Below are 21545 nucleotides of genomic sequence, written 5' to 3'. Positions count from 1 at the left end.
GTGGTGGCTGCGTGACATCACACGCAGCCGATTCGACCCAAAAGAAGGATGCTGTCCGACTGCCTTTGCAGTTAGGGTGCGTAGACAGCGGGCAACCCTAATCATGCGAATGCGTCGCTGTACATCAATGTGCTTGCATATTAGCGGGGGGGGGGGGGGGGGGGGGCAAGACGCGGCATGCGGGGCGGACTTGCCCTGTGCTGGGCGTCACCCACATGTTAGAGTAAGGGGTAGTAGTTGTGCGCTTTTTCACACAACTACAACCCATGCTTAATTGGGCCCTATATTCTGTACAACATGTACATGCAGACAAATTCATGCTATGGTTGATTTTGTTGGGAGCCACCTAATCTACCAGTATATTTTTAGATTGTGGGAGGAAACCAGAGTACCCGGTGGAAACCCACGCAAGCACGGTGAGATTATACAAACTCCACACAAATATGGTCATAGTGGGAATCGAACCCATGACAACCCATACACCATCTGTACTGCCTCACATGCATAAGGCTATTGGCTGACACAGAAGTCTATAGCGAACAGATGCACATTGCTATTGCCAGGCACCTGATCAATGGGATTTATGTAATTATCCTTTTATTTGTCTTGATTAATTGCTCACTGATCCATCTATTTGGTTATCCGGTTAAATGACTGGATTGTAATATTAGGCTTAGAGAGTTTCCATGTCCTTCAGCTGGCTTACTGACCTCATGTCTCCAATAGCTTAAATATCTTCATTAATATTCTGTGCATATATATTTCGTGGGTGTTTTTGTTTTTAGAGTATCTGACATTTTCTGCTGATGGTCAACCAACCATTGGGTACAGCTCAATACAGCTACAGAAACAGTCATTATTGGTGTTTTCAGAAATAAACTTTATTGTAGTTTGTTATAATCACTAGTAACTGCTTATTACTGCTGGTCCTGTATATTACGGTGTTTGTGTTGCCATTTTATTAAGTAAATGTACTTTGACTCTCTTAATAAGCCTGTAAGCCTAAAATGCAAACAGCGATTTATAAAAAAAATAGGGATTTTTGTTTACTTACCGTAAAATCTCTTTTTCTGAGTCCATCTGGGGGACGCTGCGCCGTTACTTGTGGGTTAGAGATGTGTGGTAGTGGAGTTTGGCACAGAACCTATCAAACAAACTGCCTCCTCCCCCCTCTAACCCCTCCCATCTCCTTCCTGCCCAGCCATCAACTCAGTTAACGTTTAGCCAAGCCAAAGGAGATAGACCAGAAAAAATAACCAAATAAACCAGACAAACCTATGGGAGGGATCGCAGCGTCCCCCAGATGGACTCGGAGAAAGAGATTTTCCGGTAAGTAAACAAAAATTCCTATTTCTCTGTCATCCATCTGGGGGACGCTGTGCCGTTACTTGTGGGATTTCCCAAAGCAAGCTAATGAGAGGAGGAAGACGTAGACGGCATAGCCGTCTGTAAAATGTGACGCCCAACAGAGGCAGTCTCTAAACCAAAAGTATGAAAACGGTAAAACTTTGTGAAAGTATGGACTGACGACCAGGTCGCCGCCCTGCACAGCTGCTCAATAGATGCACCACGCGAACAGCCCAAAAGGCTCCAACAGCTCTAGTCGAATGAGCTCTAATTGAGTCAGGGACTGAGACATTTGAAGACACGTATGCCTGGCTGATGGCCGAAGTTAGCCAACGGGCCACGGTGTTCTTGGACGCCGACCAACCTCGTTTGGGAGCATCAATCAATACCAGCAAGGTATCCGTATGACGGAAAGATTCCGTGCGAGACAAATAAGTAAGTAAATAAATAAGTAAGGCCCTGACAACATCCAAGAGAGCCAAATGGGAGTTTTTCCCGGAAGCAGAAGACGGAGCAAATGCTAGAAGGACAATGTCCTGATTTAAATGGAAGGCCGAAACAACTTTCGGAAGGAAAGAAGGTTAAGTCCTCAGAACCACCCGGTTATCATGAAAAACTAACAATGGTGGCCTGCAAGAAAGAGCCGCCAACTCAGACACCCGTATAGCTGAGGCAATAGCCAAAAGAAAAACAACTTTTAGTGTTAGATAACGTAGTTCAACAGATTCAAACGGAGGGTTTTGAAGGGCCGTAAGGACTAAGTTTAAATCCCTGGGAGGAACCGGAGGAATAAAAGGTGGTTGAATCCGAAGTACTCCCTGAAAGAATGTCTGAACCTCTGGAATGATTGCTAGTTTCTTTTGAAAAAGAACCGACAAGGCCGAAACCTGACCCTTTAGTGAAGAAAGTCTCAGACCCTTATTGAGACCCTCCTGAAGGAAAGATAGCAAACGAGGAAGTTTAAACAAATGCGGAGTCAAGCCCCGCTTTTCGCACCAAGCGATGTAAATACGCCATACCCTATGGTAAATGCCAGAAGTCACCGGTTTCCTAGCCTGAATCATCATCTGTACAACAGAATGAGAAAAACCTTTTGCTCTTAAAATGTTGGATTCAAGAACCAAGCCGTCAAAGCCAGCCAATTTAAATCTGGGTGGCGACAAGGTCTTTGAAGAAGAAGATCTGGTCGCAGGGGGAGACGAAAGGGTTCCCCGACGACCATGTCGCGCAGAAGAGTGTACCACTGTCGGCGTGGCCAATCTGAATGATTGTGAGACCTTCTCGCCGAATGCGTTGAAGTAGACGTGGAATCAGTGGGATTGGCGGAAACACGTATCCCAGTTGAAACTGCCACGGGGCTGTCAGGGCATCGATTAGAAATGCTTGAGGATCCTGAGTCCGCGAGCCATAGTGAGGAAGCTTCTTGTTGAGACGAGACGCCATTAGGTCTACGTCGGGCATTCCCCAGCGGGTCACTAGAGATAGAAACACTTCCTGGTGAAGTTCCCATTCTCCCGGATGAATCGTGTGACGGCTCAAAAAGTCCGCCTCCCAGTTCTCGACTCCTGGAATGTGAATTGCGGATATTACCGGAACCCAACGTTCCGCACACGTGAGAATCTGAGCGACTTCTCTCATGGCGGACCAGCTTCGAGTTCCTCCCTGTTTGTTTATATAAGCCACTGCTGTGGCATTGTCGGACTGAACACGGACTGGATGACCCTGTACCATGGTTTGAATCTGAAGGAGTGCATACCGGGTTGCCCTCAACTCCAGAATGTTGATCTGTAATTTCGACTCCTGACTGTTCCAGCGCCCTTGGAAGTGATGAGTCTGAAACACCACTCCCCAACCGCTGAGGCTTGGGTCCGTGGTGACCAGCATCCAAGACCAAATCGTGAACGGTGCTCCTTTTGTCAAATTGTGGCTGTGAAGCCACCAGTGAAGTGACTGACGAGTCTTTACCGACAAGCGGATCAACTGCAATTCGAGACGTGGTTCCATCCGAGTCCAACAGCTGAGAATCTGAGCCTGAAGAGGACAGGCATGAAATCTGGCGTAAGGGACTGCCTCAAAGGATGACACCATCTTGCCTAATTCACTAAATCTAAGGAGAAAGAAAAACTGTGTCTGTACTCCACAGGCACAAACTAAAACTGAGTTGATGGCTGGGCAGGAAGGAGATGGGAGGGGTTAGAGGGGGGAGGAGGCAGTTTGTTTGATAGGTTCTGTACCAAACTCCACTACCACACATCTCTAACCCACAAGTAACGGCGCAGCGTCCCCCAGATGGATGACAGAGAAACATTATTAATATTCACAAATATATATGAAGACGTCTCCGGTATCACTTTGTCATTGTAATACATATAGGAAAGTAAACAGCGCTAGTAATTTACACAGTTAAGACACAATTTGATATATTGTAAGTTGTAAAACAATTATTACAGTTATATAAAAAAAAATAGCAGCAAGCTTGGGGATATATAAAAAGTTAAAGTAATGTCAGCTGTAAATTGTATGACCGTGCCCCTTTAATATAGTGAACAGTTCATAATAATAGGCAGGTGGATATGTAGGCATCCAGTTTTTAGTAAATTACCGGCTTTGTGTTCCAAAAATTGAATTCCGTAGCGATGGTTCCTTATTAGCAGCAGGACTCCATGCAATAGTAGCAGTATCCTAGGTCCAAATTTCGGCTTAATGTAGTTTGTAGGATTGCCAGATGTTGATTGTCCAACGTGATTCACAACACTTCTACCAGATGGAACATAGGGCACACTGGTCTTTTGGTGGTACAGCGTATGCAGTTTGTCCTGACGCGTTTCGCTGCTCCATGCAGCTTTGTCAAAGGTGGACATTAACTGCCGTGAGCCCCTTTATATATATATGAATAGCCATGTCCAAATCCTAGTGGTTATCTGCTACTAGAACAGTCAACTTAATAAAAGATACTTTTATTACTACATTGGATTAGAAACAAAGAGGAGGCAAAGTGTATTTCTCTTACGTCCTAGAGGATGCTAGGGTCCATATTAGTACCATGGGGTATAGACGGGTCCACCAGGAGCCATTGGCACTTTAAGAGTTTAAGAGTGTGGGCTGGCTCCTCCCTCTATGCCCCTCCTACCAGACTCAGTTTAGAAAATGTGCCCGGAGGAGCCAGTCACAGCTAGGGGAGCTCTACAGAGTTCTCTTAGGAAAAAGTTTTTTTGTTTTTTTGTTTTCAGTTTTTTATTTTACAGGGAGGCTGCTGGTGACAGCCTCCCTGCAGCGAGGGACTGAGGGGTCGGAGCAGTGTCCGCCCTGCGGGGTTTTGAGCCACTGCTCCCGCTGACTGGACGTTAAGCTTCTGAGAGGTCTGATCGCGCCCCGCCGCAGAGGAACGCTCGCCCCGGCAGCCGGCCGCCACCCCCTCAGGGAGCTGAAGATGTGGGGAGTGAATCACTGTCCCCCCTTGCAAGTGAGGGGACAGTGTGAAGAAGGCGGCCAGAGGGTAAGGAGCGCGGTCTTAACCGTGCACCTGGATGGCTCAGCGATACTGCGGTGCGGCGCTGGGAGGGGCGCCCTGAGCCAGCGCCTGACCCTACACTGTCCACTGCAAGTCTGTCGGGGTCTGCGGATCCAGGCCAGCACAACTCCTTCGGCCAGTATAATCTTTCAGTGAGCGGGAAGACAGCGCCATTGAGGGGGCGGAACTTCTCCTCAGAGCGGACCCAGCAGCGTTCAGCGCCATTTTTCCTGCCTGCTCTCACTACCAAGTGGATCCAGGTCCCTCCAGAGCAATCTCCAGCTATCTGTACGGTACCAGGGGGTTGTAGAAGGGAGGGGAGGCTGTATTTAGGCTGTGTCACCTATTAAGGAACACAGTCAGCGCTGGTTGGGGACTCCCTATACCTTTGGTAGCGCTGTGTGTGGGTTGGCTCCAATCTCTGTGTCTCTCTGCCATTCTTGGGGGGGAACTCTGTCTACATAATACCCTGTGTGTTTGTGGGGTGTTTGAGTGTGTGTGACAACATGTCTAGGGACACTGTTTCATATGCTGCAGAGGATTTATATTCCCAGGAAGACTCCATTCCATGTAATCAGGATTGCACTGTTTTAGCGCAGATCCCAGCTAGAGAGCCAGAATGGTTAGTCTCTCTGAAGGGGACTATTTCTCAGATTTCTGATAGAGTTGCTAGGACTGAGCATGCCACTCAGGTCCTCCAGTCCTCTATGGTGGTATGGTCGGATACTGCCTCCTCGGGGTCCCCTGCAGTACATTCTCAAAAACGTGCACTTGCAATTATGCAGGATGACACGGACACCGTCTCTGATGCTGGAGACGGTGACGGGGATGTGTTGAGGGGGACGGCATCACTTGCCAAGGGGGTGCAGTTGATGATCGAGGCTGTTAGGGATGTTTTACACATTTCAGACACAGCTCCGGAACAGGTGGAGGAGGTTTTCTTTACAGATCATAAGAAGCCCCCCTCACCTTCCCGGCATCCAAAGAATTTAATGCTATCTTTGAAAAGGCATGGGAAACTCCGGAAAATAAATTCCAGATTCCCAAGAGGGTCTTGGTGGCTTTTCCCTTCCCTGAGGAAGATAGGAAGAGATGGGAGTCCCCGCCGATAGTCGACGCCTCTGTCTCCAGGCTGTCCAAGCAGGTGGTATTACCGATCCCGGGATCTACCGCGTTAAAGAACCCGGCAGATCGCAAGGTGGATGCTACACTGAAATCCATTTACACGGCTTCAGGGGCTATATTGCGGCCTACTATAGCCTGTGCTTGGATTGCTAAAGCTATTGACGCTGGACAAAGGTGACGTTGATTTATTTTTACGTAATATTCAGGTGGACTCCATGAAGGACCTGGGTTCCATGGCTGTGGGGATCTCCTCCATATCCGTCTCGGCTCGCAGAGGTCTCTGGCTGTGCAACTGGTCTGTGGACACGGAATCCAGGAAGTGTGTGGAGGGCCTGCCATACAAAGGTCAGGCTCTCTTTGGGGAGGCGCTGGATGCGTGGATTGCCATGGCTACCGCGGGTAAGTCTCCTTTTCTCCCTTCAGCGGCACAGGCTACGAAGAAGCCTTATTCCTCTACCACGTCACAGTCCTTTCGGCCCGCAAGGCCTAGAAAAAAATAAGCCTTCGAACACCTTCTTCAGAGGTGGTCGTGCCAAAGGAAAGAAACCTGCTCCCGCAGGTTCCCAGACCCAAAAGCCCGCTTCTGATACCCCTAAGTCCTCCGCATGACGGTGGACAGCTCGGCCTGGAGGAAGGTCAGGTGGGGGCGAGACTCCGGTAGTTCAGCCACGTCTGGGTGTCATCGGGTCTGGACCCCTGGGTACTGGATGTAGTGTCCAGAGGGTACAGACTGGAGTTTCAAGATCCCCCGCCTCACCGCTTCTTCAAGTCAGGCTTGCCAGCCCTGCTGGCGGACAGGACAATTCTTCTGGAGACCATCAGAAAATTGGTGGTGTCAGAGGTCATTGTTCCGGTCCCACTTCAGCAGTGGAACAAGGGTTATTATTCGAACCTTTTTGTGGTACCAAAACCGAATGGTTCGGTACGGCCTATTCTAAACTTAAAGTCTCTGAACCCTTATCTCAGGGAGTTCAAATTGAAGATGGAATCTCTGAGAGCTGTCATCTCAGGACTGACGGAGGGGGAGTTCCTGGTGTCTCTGGACATCAAGGATGCTTACCTCCACATTCCCATTTGGGCGCCGCATCAAGCATATCTCCGGTTTGCTTTGATGGACGATCACTATCAGTTCCAGGCGCTGCCGTTTGGCCTCTCCACAGCACCGAGGTTCTTCACCAAGGTGATGGCGGAGATGATGGTTCTCCTCCGCAAACAGGTTGTGAACATAATTCCATATCTGGATTATCTCCTGATCAAGGCGTCGTCCAGGGAGAGGTTGTTGCGGTCGATCACGCTCACGACACAACTGCTCAGGAGGCACGGTTGGATCCTGAACCTTCCAACGTCTCATCTGGAACCGACAAGGCGGCTGTCTTTCCTGGGAATGATCCTCGACACGGAAGTGCAGAGGGTGTTTCTCCCAGTGGAGAAAGCGTTGGTGATTCAAGCAATGGTCCGGGATGTCCTAAGGCCTACCCAGGTATCGGTTCATCAATACATACACCTTTTGTGAAGATGGTTACCGCCTACGATGCTCTGCAGTACGGCAGGTTTCATGCTCGTCCTTTTCAGCTGGACCTATTGGACCAGTGGTCGGGCTCTCACCTACACATGCACAAGAGGATACGCCTGTCTCCGAAAGCCAGGATTTCACTCCTCTGGTGGCTGCAACTTCCTCAGCTTCTGGAATGCCGAAGGTTCGGTATTCAGGACTGGATCCTTTTAACCACGGATGCAAGTTTAAGAGGTTGGGGAGCAGTCGCTCTAGGGGAAACTTTCCAAGGAACGTGGTCGAATCAAGAATCTCTTCTCCCAACAAACATCCTGGAGCTAAGGGTCGTGTACAACGCCCTTCTGCAAGCAGCACACCTTCTACAGGATCGGGCTGTTCAGGTGTAGTCGGACAACGTGACCACAGTGGCCTACATAAACCGACAAGGCGGAACGAAGAGCAGGGCTGCCATGTCAGAGGTGTCAAGAATCCTCCTCTGGGCAGAAAAGCACGCTGTAGCGATGTCTGCAATCTTCATTCCGGGAGTAGACAACTGGGAAGCAGACTTCCTCAGCAGACACGATCTCCATCCAGGGGAGTGGGGCCTCCATCCGGAGGTGTTCGAGGAGGTAACCGGTTGGTGGGGGTTTCCTCACATAGACATGATGGCCTCCCGCCTCAACAAGAAGCTTGGGAGGTACTGTTCGAGGTCGAGGGACCCGCAGGCAGTGGCGGTGGACACACTGGTAACACCGTGGGTGTTCCCGTCAGTGTATGTGTTCCCTCCACTTCCTCTGATTCCAAAGGTCCTTCAGCTGGTAAGAAGAACAAAGGTTCTGGCAATCCTCATTGCTTGGTATGCGGATCTACTGGATCTTCTGGTGGAAGATCCAAGGCCCTTACCTCTTCGGGAGGATCTGCTGCTGCAAGGGCCATTCGCCTATCAAGACTTACCACGGCTACGTTTGATGGCATGGCGGTTGAACGCCAGATCTTAGCTCGGAAAGGAATTCCAAGTGAGGTCATTCCTACCCTGATTCAGGCTAGGAAGGGGGTGACGTCTAAACATTACCACCGTTTTTGGAAGAAATATGTTTCTTGGTGTGAAGCCAGGAAGTTTCCTGCGGTGGAGTTTCAATTTGGACGTTTTCTCCTTTTCCTGCAGGCAGGTGTGGATATGGGTCTGAGATTGGGATCCATCAAGGTCCAAATCTCTGCTTTGTCCATCTTCTTTCAAAAACAATTGGCTGTCCTCCATGAGGTTTAGACCTTTTTGAAAGGGGTTATGCACATCCAGCCTCCCTTTGTGGCGCCCACGGCACCCTGGGATCTAGATATGGTGTTGCAGTTTCTACAATCAGCATGGTTTGAGCCTCTACTGGAGGCTGACATCAAGTTTCTCACGTGGAAGGCGGTCACTTTGTTGGCCTTGGCTTCTGCTCGACGCGTGTCGGAATTGGGGGCTTTATCTTACAAAAGTCCTTATCTGATCTTCCATGAAGACAGGGCGGAACTTAGGACTCGTCCACAGTTCCTGCCTAAGGTTGTATCGACTCCTCAATTGCTTCAAAGGCCTTGGATGTTGTGCGGGCTTTGAAGATCTATGTGAAGAGGACTGCTCGTCATAGGAAATCTGACTCTCTATTTGTCCTCTACAATCCCCAAAAAATTGGGTGTCCTGCTTTTCAGCAGTCGATTTCGCGCTGGATCAGGTTCACTATCCAGCATGCGTATTCTACGGCAGGATTGCCGTGTCCGAAATCGGTTAAGGCCCACTCTACTCGTAAAGTGGGTTCTTCCTGGGCGGCTGCCCGGGGTGTCTCGGCCTTACAGCTGTGCCGAGCCGCTACTTGGTCTGGTTCGAACACGTTTACCAAGTTTTACAAGTTCGATACTCTGGCCTCTGATGACCTCAAGTTTGGTCAGGCAGTATTGCAGGAGCCTCCGCGCTCTCCCTCCCGTACTGGGAGCTTTGGTACATCCCCGTGGTACTAATATGGACCCCAGCATCCTCTAGGACGTAAGATAAAATAGGATTTTAATTACCTGCCGGTAAATCCTTTTCTCGTAGTCCGTAGAGGATGCTGGGCGCCCGCCCAGCGCTTCGTTTTCCTGCCTTGGGTTTATGGTTCAGTGTTACCTGGTTCCTAGGTAAGTTCTGCGTTATTTATGTTTCAGCTGTTGCTGAGTTGTTCCGGCATGTTGGCCAGATTCGCATGTTTGTGTGAGCTGGTATGAATCTCGCCACTATCTGTGTAATTCCTTCTCTGAAGTATGTCGTCTCCTCGGGCACCGTTTCTAGACTGAGTCTGGTAGGAGGGGCATAGAGGGAGGAGCCAGCCCATACTCTTAAACTCTTAAAGTGCCAATGGCTCCTGGTGGACCCGTCTATACCCCATGGTACTAATATGGACCCCAGCATTCCCTACGGACTACGAGAAAAGGATTTTCCGGCAGGTAATTCAAATCCTATTATTAAAATCATTGAAAACTGGTTGGATATTGTCACAGAAAGGTTTATTTTTAGCTTAATTCATAAACGATCGCGGTCACATGATCAGAGTTTCGCCGCATTAGTAAACACAAGAAAATAACTCATTCAATTGGTCCATTTCGTCACATGGTGCTTACTTCCATGTGACATACTACTGAACCCATGACCGCCCGTCAGCCTATAGAATTATACTGTGCTCAATAGTGTAGTAAACAAGGCGGTCATGTGATCGCGATCGGTCACATGACCAGTCACATGTTCAGACTCCAACCAACCAACAAAGTTTGTGACGTGATCGGAGCCGGGCGCATCACCGGTCACGTGACTGGGTCTCACCCAACTCTTTAAAGGCAGCTAATAAAGGAAGTTGTTGGCATAGCGCGGAAATACCGCTAAACACCCAAATAGATAACAAGTGTTGGCAATTTTGCCCTTATCTTAAAAAATATGAATAACCCTATTGCCCGGCTTTAATAATATATACCTATTGATTATATTTAAACAACAAATATTTTATGTAGTTATTGTAGATTTTAAAGGGCATTTGTATTGATATAATCAATGTTTACTAATTTCTTCCCATAATCATGTTTATATTATTTGACTATATAGATAATAGGTGAAAAATAATAAGTGTGTATAAACACTGTTCACCTCCTACTTGTGTGTGTATATGTGTGTGTGTGTGTATATATATATATATATATATATATATATACACACATATAACTATCACAATAAAAAAATTCTGATTCAATATGAATAGAAAGAAAGGAAAGGGAACACATCCAGGTGTTTGTATTACAAATCACAGACAAACAAATATTAACAGCTATAGGGGTTTTCCATCACACGATCACAGAACCCAATAGCTACATAGGAATTCTATGAGCTAATATGTGAAATGGAAAAAACCTATAAAACTGAATTAAAGGGGGGTACACACGGAGAGATCCGTGTTTAAAATCTAAGCAATCTGACTAGATTGCTTAGATTTTAAGCACGTTTCTGCCGCGTATATGCCCCCCTGCGATAGCGTTGTGCAGCCCCGCGCATCGCTATCGCCGGTACAGCGCTGTGTGAAGTGAGCGGCCCCCCGTCGTTGCCCCCCCCCCCCCCTCGCTCAGCACATCGCGCTGTGCTGAGCGGGGGGAGAGATGTGTGCTGAGCGGTCTGTGTTAAGATCGCTCAGCACACATCTCTCCCGTCAGTACCCCCCTTAAGTTCCAGTGCTTCATTAAGACCCTGGGGGCGAAGTATATTCAATCGAAGCGTCCAAAAAATCTCTTGCCTACACAGTCTATTAAAGCGGTCTCCACCACGATTCATTAATGGAATATGCTCTAAGCCAATCTATTTCAGAGATCTCGGGCCACCTTCATGGTACACAGAGAAATGTTTAGGTATCCTGTGGTTTTGCACTTTTTAAAAAATATTTCTCCGGTGCTCCATGAGGCGTGTTTTCAACGATCTGAGGGTTCTTCCTATATATTTTAGGTTACACCCACAAATCAAAAGATAGACCACCCAACTGGTGTCACAATTAATGAAGGATGACATTTTGTATTCTTTCTCTGAAATGGATTGAAGTAAATTTAATGTCTTATTGATAACATGTTGACATGTGGTACAGAGACTTTTCCCACATTTAAAAAAGCGCAGTTGTTTATTCTGCCACCATGTATTTAATATTTTATTCTCTGATTCCTTAATTGGTTTAACAAAACTAGGAGCAAGTATGGTCTTTAGGGACCTATTTTTCCTGAAGATGAAATTTGGGTTTGACGGGATTAAATCTTCGAGGACCAGGTCAAATTTCAAACTATTATAGTTATTTCTAACGATTTGTTTTATTTCATTTGAACAATTATTAAATTTAGATATAAATGCAAATTCTTTTGTGTCAAGATCATCAACGATCTTGATTTTCGGTTTTAGCATTTGGGCCCTCTCCATAGTTGTAACTTGTTCAAGTGCAGTCTTCAATAAATGTTTTGGATAGCCTATAGTTTCAAATGGGATCCGGTCTCTAATGTCGACAGTAACTAGGTCGACACTATCTAGGTCCACCACTATTGGTCGACAGTAACTAGGTCGACAGGGTCTCTAGGTCGACATGTTCTACGTCAAAAGGTCGACATGATTTTTTCACGATTTTTTTCTTTTTTTGAACCTTTTCATACTTAACAATCCACGTGGACTACAATTGGGAACGGTAATCTGCCTGAAGCATGGCGAGCGAAGTGACACGGTGCACTAATTGGGGTTCCCGGTCACTCTACAAAGAAAACTACACAAAACAACATAACAAACTCATGTCGACCTTTTGACCTGTCGACCAGCATCCCTGTTGACCAATAGTGGTCGACCTAGACACTGTCGGCCTAGTTACTATCTACCTTCCATACCACACACGTTTCAAATGCGGAAAACGTACTACCTGCCTGATTATTAAACATATCTGCTGTGGAACAATTCCTCTTTAACCGCATCAATTGGCCTTTAGGTATATTAGATTTCCAGGACACACAATGCGCGCTTTTGCAGTGCAGATAGGTTTTGCTACCCACCTCTTTAATGTAATTACATGTTTGAATCTGGTTATTGATTATTTCTAGGGTCACATCCAAAAAATTAATTCGAGAAAAGTAAAAAGTATGTGAAAAAACTAAATTACAAATGTTAGTGTTGAGACAATTAACAAAATCAGTGGCAGACGATAGATCCCCATCCCAAATTATAAATAGGTTGTCTATGTAATGGCCATAGAAGACCAGACGATCGCTGAGTCCGCCACCCCAAATGTGGTGGTTGTCGACCTGCCCCATATAAAGGTTGGCATAACTCGGCGCAAATCTGGTCCCCATGGCCGTGCCCATGACTTGGAGGTAAAATGTATCAAGAAAAAGAAAATAATTGTGTTGTATAATGAAAATGATAGAATCTAGAAGAAATTTCTTATGTCTCTCTGTGACGTCACCATCGTCATTTAATCGATCCTGAATGGCTTTTACACCCAGGGAATGTGGAATGTTGGCATATAAACTCTACACATCTAGTGTGAGAAATGAATAGGATGGTTTCCATACCACTTGTTGGATGAGTTGTACATACAATTTACAGCTGACATTAATTGAACTTTTTATATATACCCAAGCTTGCTGCTATTTTTTTATGTACCTGTATTAATTGTACAATATATTAAATTGTGACTTAAGTGTGTAAATTACTAGCGCCGTTTACTTTCCTATATGTATTACCTTGTCTAGGGAGACTGACTATCTCCCATCATACAGCTGCTGGAAAAAAACAACCCATTCTAGCACCCGATATTATATACTTGGTATATTTTCTTTGCATCCTCACTTTCTGTTATTGTCTTCTGTAGATCATTAGGCTGCTTTACTGACCACTTTCTCACTTTATGGGGTCAAATAAAAAAAGGTGCGAGGTCGGAGCTACCGTAATGCGCCATATTGCCACGCTTACTTCCTGGGCGAGTCACCCCGCGGTTAATTGAATCGAAGGCTATGGGGTATATGCAATTGCGGTCGAATTCCGGCTGGAATTTGACCGTTTTGGGATTCTACACAATTCGACAGGCGAAACCCTCCCGCCGGGACCTGAATTCAACATATTCAATAAATAACGGATTCGACAGTCCCGCTGTCGTAAAACGGACCAATTGACGAATAGTGGGCGGCCTGGATTCGACTTCATGGACGGCACAAAAGTGTTCAATAAATCCAGAAAAAAAATGCGTGGGGTCCCCCCTCCTAAGCATAACCAGCCTCGGGCTCTTTGAGCCGGTCCTGCTTGTAAAAATACGGGGGGAGGGAGATGACAGGGGTTCCCCCGTATTTTAACAACCAGCACCGGGCTCTGTGTCCGGTCCTGGTACAAAAAATACGGGGGACAAAAGATGTAGGGGTCCCCCATATTTTTAACACCAGCACCGGGCTCCACTAGCCAGAGAGATAATGCCACAGCCGGGGGACACTTTTATATTGGTCCCTGCGGCCTTGGCATTAAATCCCCAACTAGTCATCCCTGGCCGGGGTACCCTGGAGTAGTGGGGACCCCTTAAATCCAGCCACCCAAGGGCCAGGGGTGAAGCCCGAGGCTGTCCCTCCCATCCAAGGGCGGCGGATGGGGGGCTGATAGCCTTTTGTGTAAAAAAAAAGAAAATTGTTTTTTGTAGCAGAACTACATTTCCCAGCAAGCCTCCCCCGCAAGCTGGTACTTGGAGAACCACAAGTATGAGCATGCGGGGGGAAACGGCCCGCTGGTACCTGTAGTTCTACTACAAAAAAAATACCCAAATAAAAACAATACACAGACACCGTGACAGTATAACTTTATTACATACATGCACACCAACATACATACTTACCTATGTTGACACGAAGAGTCGGTCCCCTTCTCCACGTAGAATCCACGGGGTACCTCTAAATAAAATGATACTCACAGCAATCCAGTGTAGATCGGTCCTCTTCTTTGTTTGTAATCCACGTACTTGGTAAAAAAAAAAACCGTGACTGCTGTCAAAGAGGGTCCCTTCAGCCAATCAGGGAGCGCCACGTCATTGTATCCAATGGTGGGAACTTTGCGGTCTGCGGTAGACCACAAGAGTGACCCCACTTAACCTCGCGGTCTACCGCTGACCGCAAAGTTCCCACCATTGGATACAATGGAGCGCCTATGTGCTACATTGTATCTCGAGTGTGCCGCCTGACTGACAGCTCAGACGCGCACAGCCAATCAGGAGAGTGCCATGACGTGGCGCTCCCTGATTGGCTGAAGGGACCCTCTTTGACAGCAGTCACGGGGGGTCCCGTCAGTCGGGGAAAGGGGTCCCATGTGTAAATATGGGACCCCTTTCAGTGCGTGGATTCAGGTTCTTCTTTTTTTTTTTTTTACCAAGTACGTGGATTACAAACAAAGAAGAGGACCGATCTACACTGGATTGTTGTGAGTATCATTTTATTTACAGGTACCCCGTGGATTCTACGTGGAGAAGGGGACCGACTCTTCGTGTCAACATAGGTAAGTATGTATGTATGTTGGTGTGCATGTATGTAATAAAGAGATACTGTCACGGTGTGTGCGTTGTGGTTTTTTCTGGTATTTTTTTGGTAGTAGAACTACAGGTACCAGCGGGCCCGTTTCCCCCCCGCATGCTGGTACTTGTGGTTCTCCAAGTACCAGCTTGCAGGGGAGGCTTGCTGGGACTTGTAGTTCTGCTACAGAGAACAATATTCTTTTTTTTGACACAAAAGGCTATCAGCCCCCCATCCGCCACCCTTGGATGGGGGGGACAGCCTCGGGCTTCACCCCTGGCCCTTGGGTGGCTGGAGGGGGTGGACCCCTTGATTTAAGGGGTCCCCACTCCTCCAGGGTAACCACGGCCAGGGGTGACTAGTTGGGGATTTAATGCCACGGCCGCAGGGACCAATATAAAAATGTCCCCCGGCTGTGGCATTATCTCTCTGGTTAGTGGAGGCTGGTGCTGGTGTTAAAAATACGGGGGACCCCTACGTCTTTTGTCCCCCGTATTTTTGGCACCAGGACCGAACGCAGAGCCCGGTGCTGGTTGTTAAAATACGGGGTAACCCCTGTCATTTTTTCACCGTATTTTTACAACCAGGACCGGCTCAGGAATTTTAACACTTTCCCAACCCTTCCAACTGAAAAACATGCACTTTTCTCTCCATATTATTGTAGTTAGTAAAAAAAAAATATTTTAAAAAATCTATTAAACAATACTTGTGGCTCCTAAGGACAAACCAAGTAGATAATACCTTCTAATATAAATAGATATGCTATTAGCAATAAAAAAAGCACCAAAAAATTCATGTTTTAAAAAAAATTTATTAGATCACGACAGGAAAATGAGGCGGAATGAAATTGACAAAATGACTGTCGAAAAGCACTGTTGTTGAATCGACATTCTTCAATTGAATATACTTTTGTCGAAAAGCCGCATTTTAACATTGCAGACATGTCAAATTGAAAAAATGTCGAATTGCCAAAAGTCGAATATGAAACGGCAGGTTTTATGTCGAAAAGTACTGTATTGAATTGTCGAATCAAATTCGACAAGTTTTTTGTGTCAAAAATGACCCGTTTTTCGACATGTTTGGCAATTTGACCGCAATTGCATATACCCCTAAGACTGTGTGGATGTCAAAAATATTACATAGAGAGAACATACAGACTCCACACATTATGAGTCGCTATGCTTGCAAATACGCGCAGCGAGCACAGCAATATATGGTAACATACGCATTTACACAGACATGCCACAGATACAGATTCGACACATATTTCATACAGCACATAATTATAACATATCAAGCGCCAGACATCATAATGATTTAAAATTATATAATGGAGTAACGTCATGTATGTGTATTATTGGAGCAGAGCAAGATAGACATGTCGTGCTTGGTATTACAGTAACCAGATTAATGTGTAGATTAATTTGATACTTGTTATTAAGTTGTAGGACATTGCAACAAGTAGTTATGATTAAATGTATGAAAGCTAAAGTCACTCTTATTAGAACAATGGACATTCCAAGCAGTTGGTGGACGGGAAACTCAGGCCAGCCCTTTTGATGTCTTCAAGGCTGAACTTTGTTAGCATACGAACAGATCAGTGACTCATCATGAATGAGAAAGTTCCCTCCCTTAGACTAGATGTGTGCACTCCCCCAAACTAGATAGCACATTGCTGATCAGACACACAGGAGTTGCTGTTTTGTCCCAGACGATGGTGGAGATGTTGCCATATCACTTCCTGTATTTATTTGCTGAGAGAGAGAGAGAGAGAGATATGGAGCGGAGGATGCATTGAGGGAATGGTATTGTATGCTGGCCTGTAACTGTATGTATTTGATTTCGTTTGTATTAACTGCTTACTGTATAAATTGTAACCATGTAAATATATATATATATATATATATATATATATATATATACTGTACATTGTGATATATTGAATACATAATAACAAATATATACATCAATGAGCTTTGGAACTCAGACAATGTGTGGGTGTATTCTTTTCTCTTAAGGGATGTAGTGTTTTGAGACGTACAGCGCACTTTTATCGTATATGGTAATAATATGCGCCTGGCGTCTGCAGTATATATTAGAGCTGGCATTTTAAATATTTGTTAGGAAAGCAATTTGGTATTTACAACTGTGTCTCAGTTCATTGACATTATGCTTTGTTCTCCCAGATTCCCTGATTTCTGTAATGCTGACTGTGATCTATGGATTGTGATGAAACGTGCACTAAATATCCTAAATCCTTTCCATGCTGGTTCCCTGGCGTTTGGTATTCTGAGATTAAAGCAGTGGTTAGTGCATCCTTCAGTAATATTATCTTTTAGAAATTTGACACTGAATCTTCATGAGTATGGTGTTTATTGCAGTATTTCATACTAGAAAAGGTACCCCACCCTGCCTCCCCTGCTCTGTCCTACCTCACTACCCTCTATGTCTGCTGCCCCCTGCTCTGTCCTGCCTCACTACCCTCTCTGTCTGCTGCCCCCTGCTCTGTCCTGCTTCACTAACCTCTCTGTCTGCTGCCCCCTGCTCTGTCCTGCCTCACTACCCTCTCTGTCTGCTGCCCCCTGCTCTGTCCTGCCTCACTACCCTCTCTGTCTGCTGCCCCCTGCTCTGTCCTGCCTCTCTACCCTCTCTGTCTGCTGCCCCCTGCTCTATCCTGCCCCACTACCCTCTCTGTCTGCTGCCCCCTGCTCTGTCCTGCTTCACTAACCTCTCTGTCTGCTGCGTCCTGCTCTGTCCTGCCTCACTACCCTCTCTGTCTGCTGCCCCCTGCTCTGTCCTGCCTCACTACCCTCTCTGTCTGCTGCTCTGCCCTGTCCAATGCTCTGTCCTGCCTCACTACCCTCTCTGTCTGCTGCCCCCTGCTCTGTCCTGCTTCACTACCCTCTCTGTCTGATGCCCCTCCCTGCCACCTGCTCTGTCCTGCCTCACTACCCTCTCTGTCTGATGCCCCTCCCTGCCACCTGCTCTGTCCTGCCTCACTACCCTCTCTGTCTGATGCCCCACCATGCCCCCTGCTCTGTCCTGCCTCACTACCCTCTCTGTCTGCTGCTCTACCCTGTCCAATGCTCTGTCCCGCCTCACTACCCTCTCTGTCTGCTACCACACCCTGCCCCCTGCTCTGTCCTGCCTCACTACCCTCTCTGTCTGATGCCCCTCCGTGCCCCCTGCTCTGTCGTGCCTCACTACCTTCTCTGTCTGCTGCTCTGCCCTGTCCAATGCTCTGTCTTGCCTCACTAGCATCTCTGTCTGCTGGCCCACCCTGCCCCTTGCTCTGTCCTGCCTCACTACCCTCTCTGTCTGCTGCTCCGCCCTGTCCACTGCTCTGTCCCACCTCACTATCGTCTCTGTCTGCTGCCCCACCCTGTATTGCCCCTCTCTATCCGCTGCTCTGCCTCCCACCCTGTCCCCTTCTCTGTCCACTGTTCTGTCCTATGCCTCCCACCCCTTCTCTCTTGCGACTTCTTATTTGCACATTCCTGGCTGGTCCTATCTGACTAGGCTAAGGTCTGACCCGTCGCTCAACTAAAGTAAGGTGGAACAGAGAACATCTTATATGTGGGATTCACAATATGCCACAGATATGTAAGTCGCATCCATCACCCACACACACAGTGGGGGAAGCCGTTGTGGCCCAATATTCCTGAGAATGCAGCCATTCAGCTCGCTGCTGTCATGACTTCCACTTCTGTGTTCATGTTCAGTGCAAGCTAAGAATAGGAAACTTTGTATAACAACAATGTTCTGTTACAGACTTTTAGTGAATTATGACTGTACCAAGTGAACAACTTCTGTCTTTCCGCAGCGGGGTACACTGTGTTCCACAGGAAAACATTGGGGTATAAAGTGGATCTTGATCCAGAGGCACCAACAGGCTAAAGCTTTAGGCTGTCCCAGGATGCATTGTGGCCTCCACTGAAACCCCGCCTCCAGGCACTGTGAGCTCAGTTTCGAGTTGGTGCCTGTAGCAGCAGGTCACCTAACAGGAGGGCTGCACTGGGTAGCCCTGTAAAAAAAATGTCTGACAGAAAATTTCTTAAAAACTGGACTGTCGTCATAGTGTGTCATGGTGACACTTCAGCAATGCAGCTCCATAACCTCCCAAGCGGCATCGCATGCTCACGCGGCTCAGACCCTGGGTACTTGCGGCAGAGGCACTCCGGCTTTAGGCACACGGTTGCAGATGGTCTCCTCGTTCGCGTGGCTGCTACGGGGAGGAGGTAATCGAGTCCCCCAGGTGGGCCCTGCCACTAAATCACGTTCCTGATCGCAGTCTAGGGAGATGGGCTGCGACACTGGCGTGGACACTGTCACCGAGCAGGGACCCCACTATATCCACCAGGGCATAGAGGTACAGGTCGGGTGTACTAACGCCCCTATTGATAAGGATCCATAGTACCGGTGGTAAGGTCCAGCATAGGGGAGTTGACGCTTGACCTGTAGCCTCTTCCCGGCCCAGGGCGACATCTACTGCAGACTTTCCCGCCCTGGAGCTTCCTCACACTCTCCCGCACTCCTTGACTGAGTCACTGGGCGCCATTTTAGGAGTATAGCTGCGGCTAGTCTCTGGGACTGCGGGGCAAGGTCTCCCTTGTAAAGCCGCCTGTATACAGCGCTGTGACTTTACAAACACTTGAGTATTCTACATGTCTCTATACAAACAGCGTTAGTTAAGAAAAAGTGTACCAAATACAGAATATATTGTACGAGTATTCTGATATATACCTCTGTTCTAAGACCGCGCCGTGTTTTATATATACACTGCTCAAAAAAATAAAGGGAACACTTAAACAACACAATGTAACTCCAAGTCAATCACACTTCTGTGAAATCAAACTGTCCACTTAGGAAGCAACACTGATTGACAATCAATTTCACATGCTGTTGTGCAAATGGAATAGACAACAGGTGGAAATTATAGGCAATTAGCAAGACATCCCCAATAAAGGAGTTGTTCTGCAGGTGGTGACCACAGACCACTTCTCAGCTCCTATGCTTTCTGGCTGATGTTTTGGTCACTTTTGAAAGCTGGCGGTGCTTTCACTCTAGTGGTAGCATGAGACGGAGTCTACAACCCACACAAGTGGCTCAGGTAGTGCAGCTCATCCAGGATGGCACATTAATGCGAGCTGTGGCAAGAAGGTTTGCTGTGTCTGTCAGCGTAGTGACCAGAGCATGGAGGCGCTACCAGGAGACAGGCCAGTACATCAGGAGAGGTGGAGGAGGCCGTAGGAGGGCAACAACCCAGTAGCAGGACCGCTACCTCCACCTTCGTGCAAGGAGGAACAGGAGGAGCACTGCCAGAGCCCTGCAAAATGACCTCCAGCAAGCCACAAATGTGCATGTGTCTACTCAAACGATCAGAAACAGACTCCATGAGGGTGGTATGAGGGCCCGACGTCCACAGGTGGGGATTGTGCTTACAGCCCAACACCGTACAGGACGTTTGCCATTTGCCAGAGAACACCAAGATTGGCAAATTCGCCACTGGCGCCCTGTGCTCTTCACAGATGAAAGCAGGTTCTCACTGAGCACATGTGGAGAAGAGGAATAACCCAAGGTTCTCGGGCGCTTAGATATGGGGTGCTATGCCGAGCAGCAACCATAAACAACGGGGAGTCACTCCCAAAATATGTAAACAGAAAGAGGGGTAGGCTGCGCTAAATTTCTACATATAACAACAATAACATCTGATAATAAAGATTTTAATGTTAAAAGTGAATTCACTTCAGTATAAAAATATGGACCATTAATGGTATGTTCCAATGAGCATTAAAAGATATACATAATGTAATAAGTAAACCAGGGTTACCCAATGAGCCAGGAATGGAAACAGTGTTGAAATAAGGAAGTCCGTTCCAGATTTATTCCCCAATGATGAATGAGTCCAGCAATTTGTAGATTAGAGGAGGTGTGTATATAGCCAGTTGTAAGGCTTTGCCGCTAGAGGGTATGGTGCTCCAAGATGGCAAATGGTGAGCTCCTCATGCAGTGCGGTGGGCAGAATTCAACAGTTCAGCCAAAAATACAAACACCCTCCAGTTGGAGTCGTATGCTGGAAGTTTGTAGGGGATGGTCCGGACTTTCAAATGCAGTTTCCTGGCAAGGGTCCCAACAGCCTGACGCGTTTCGCTGCACTCAAGTGGCAGCTTTTTAAAAAAATACCATTAATGGTCCATATTTTTATACTGAAGTGAATTCACTTTTAACATTAAAATCTTTATTATCAGATGTTATTGTTGTTATATGTAGAAATTTAGCGCAGCCTACCCCTCTTTCTGTCTCACTGAGCACATGTGACAGATTTGGCAGAGTCTGGAGACTCCAAGGAGAACGTTCTGCTGCCTGCAACATCCTCCAGCATGACCGGTTTGGCAGTGGGTCAGTAATGGTGTGGGGTGGCATTTCTTTGGGGGTCCACACAGCCCTCCATGTGCTCGCCAGAGGTAGCCTGACTGCCATTAGGTACCGAGATGAGATCCTCAGACCCCTTGTGAG

The 21545-nt window shown here is 47.1% G+C and overlaps 1 protein-coding gene across 2 annotated transcripts in view; it reads left to right on the top strand.

The window, feature by feature from the left end:
- Positions 1-21545, top strand: part of BRAT1 (BRCA1 associated ATM activator 1) — an 82300-nt gene that overhangs the window by 14243 nt on the left and 46512 nt on the right. For both annotated transcript variants that reach the window (XM_063934623.1, XM_063934622.1), the window contains exon 6: positions 17216-17335. In XM_063934623.1, coding sequence (XP_063790693.1) covers positions 17216-17335 — 120 coding nt within the window. The remainder of the gene's footprint in view (positions 1-17215; positions 17336-21545) is intronic.

The sequence above is a fragment of the Pseudophryne corroboree genome, chromosome 7, assembly GCF_028390025.1.
Source record: "Pseudophryne corroboree isolate aPseCor3 chromosome 7, aPseCor3.hap2, whole genome shotgun sequence".
In the NCBI taxonomy this organism is placed as follows: Eukaryota; Metazoa; Chordata; class Amphibia; order Anura; family Myobatrachidae; genus Pseudophryne; species Pseudophryne corroboree.
Note: the sequence above shows the minus strand (reverse complement) of the source record. Positions and strands in the feature narration are given on the sequence as shown.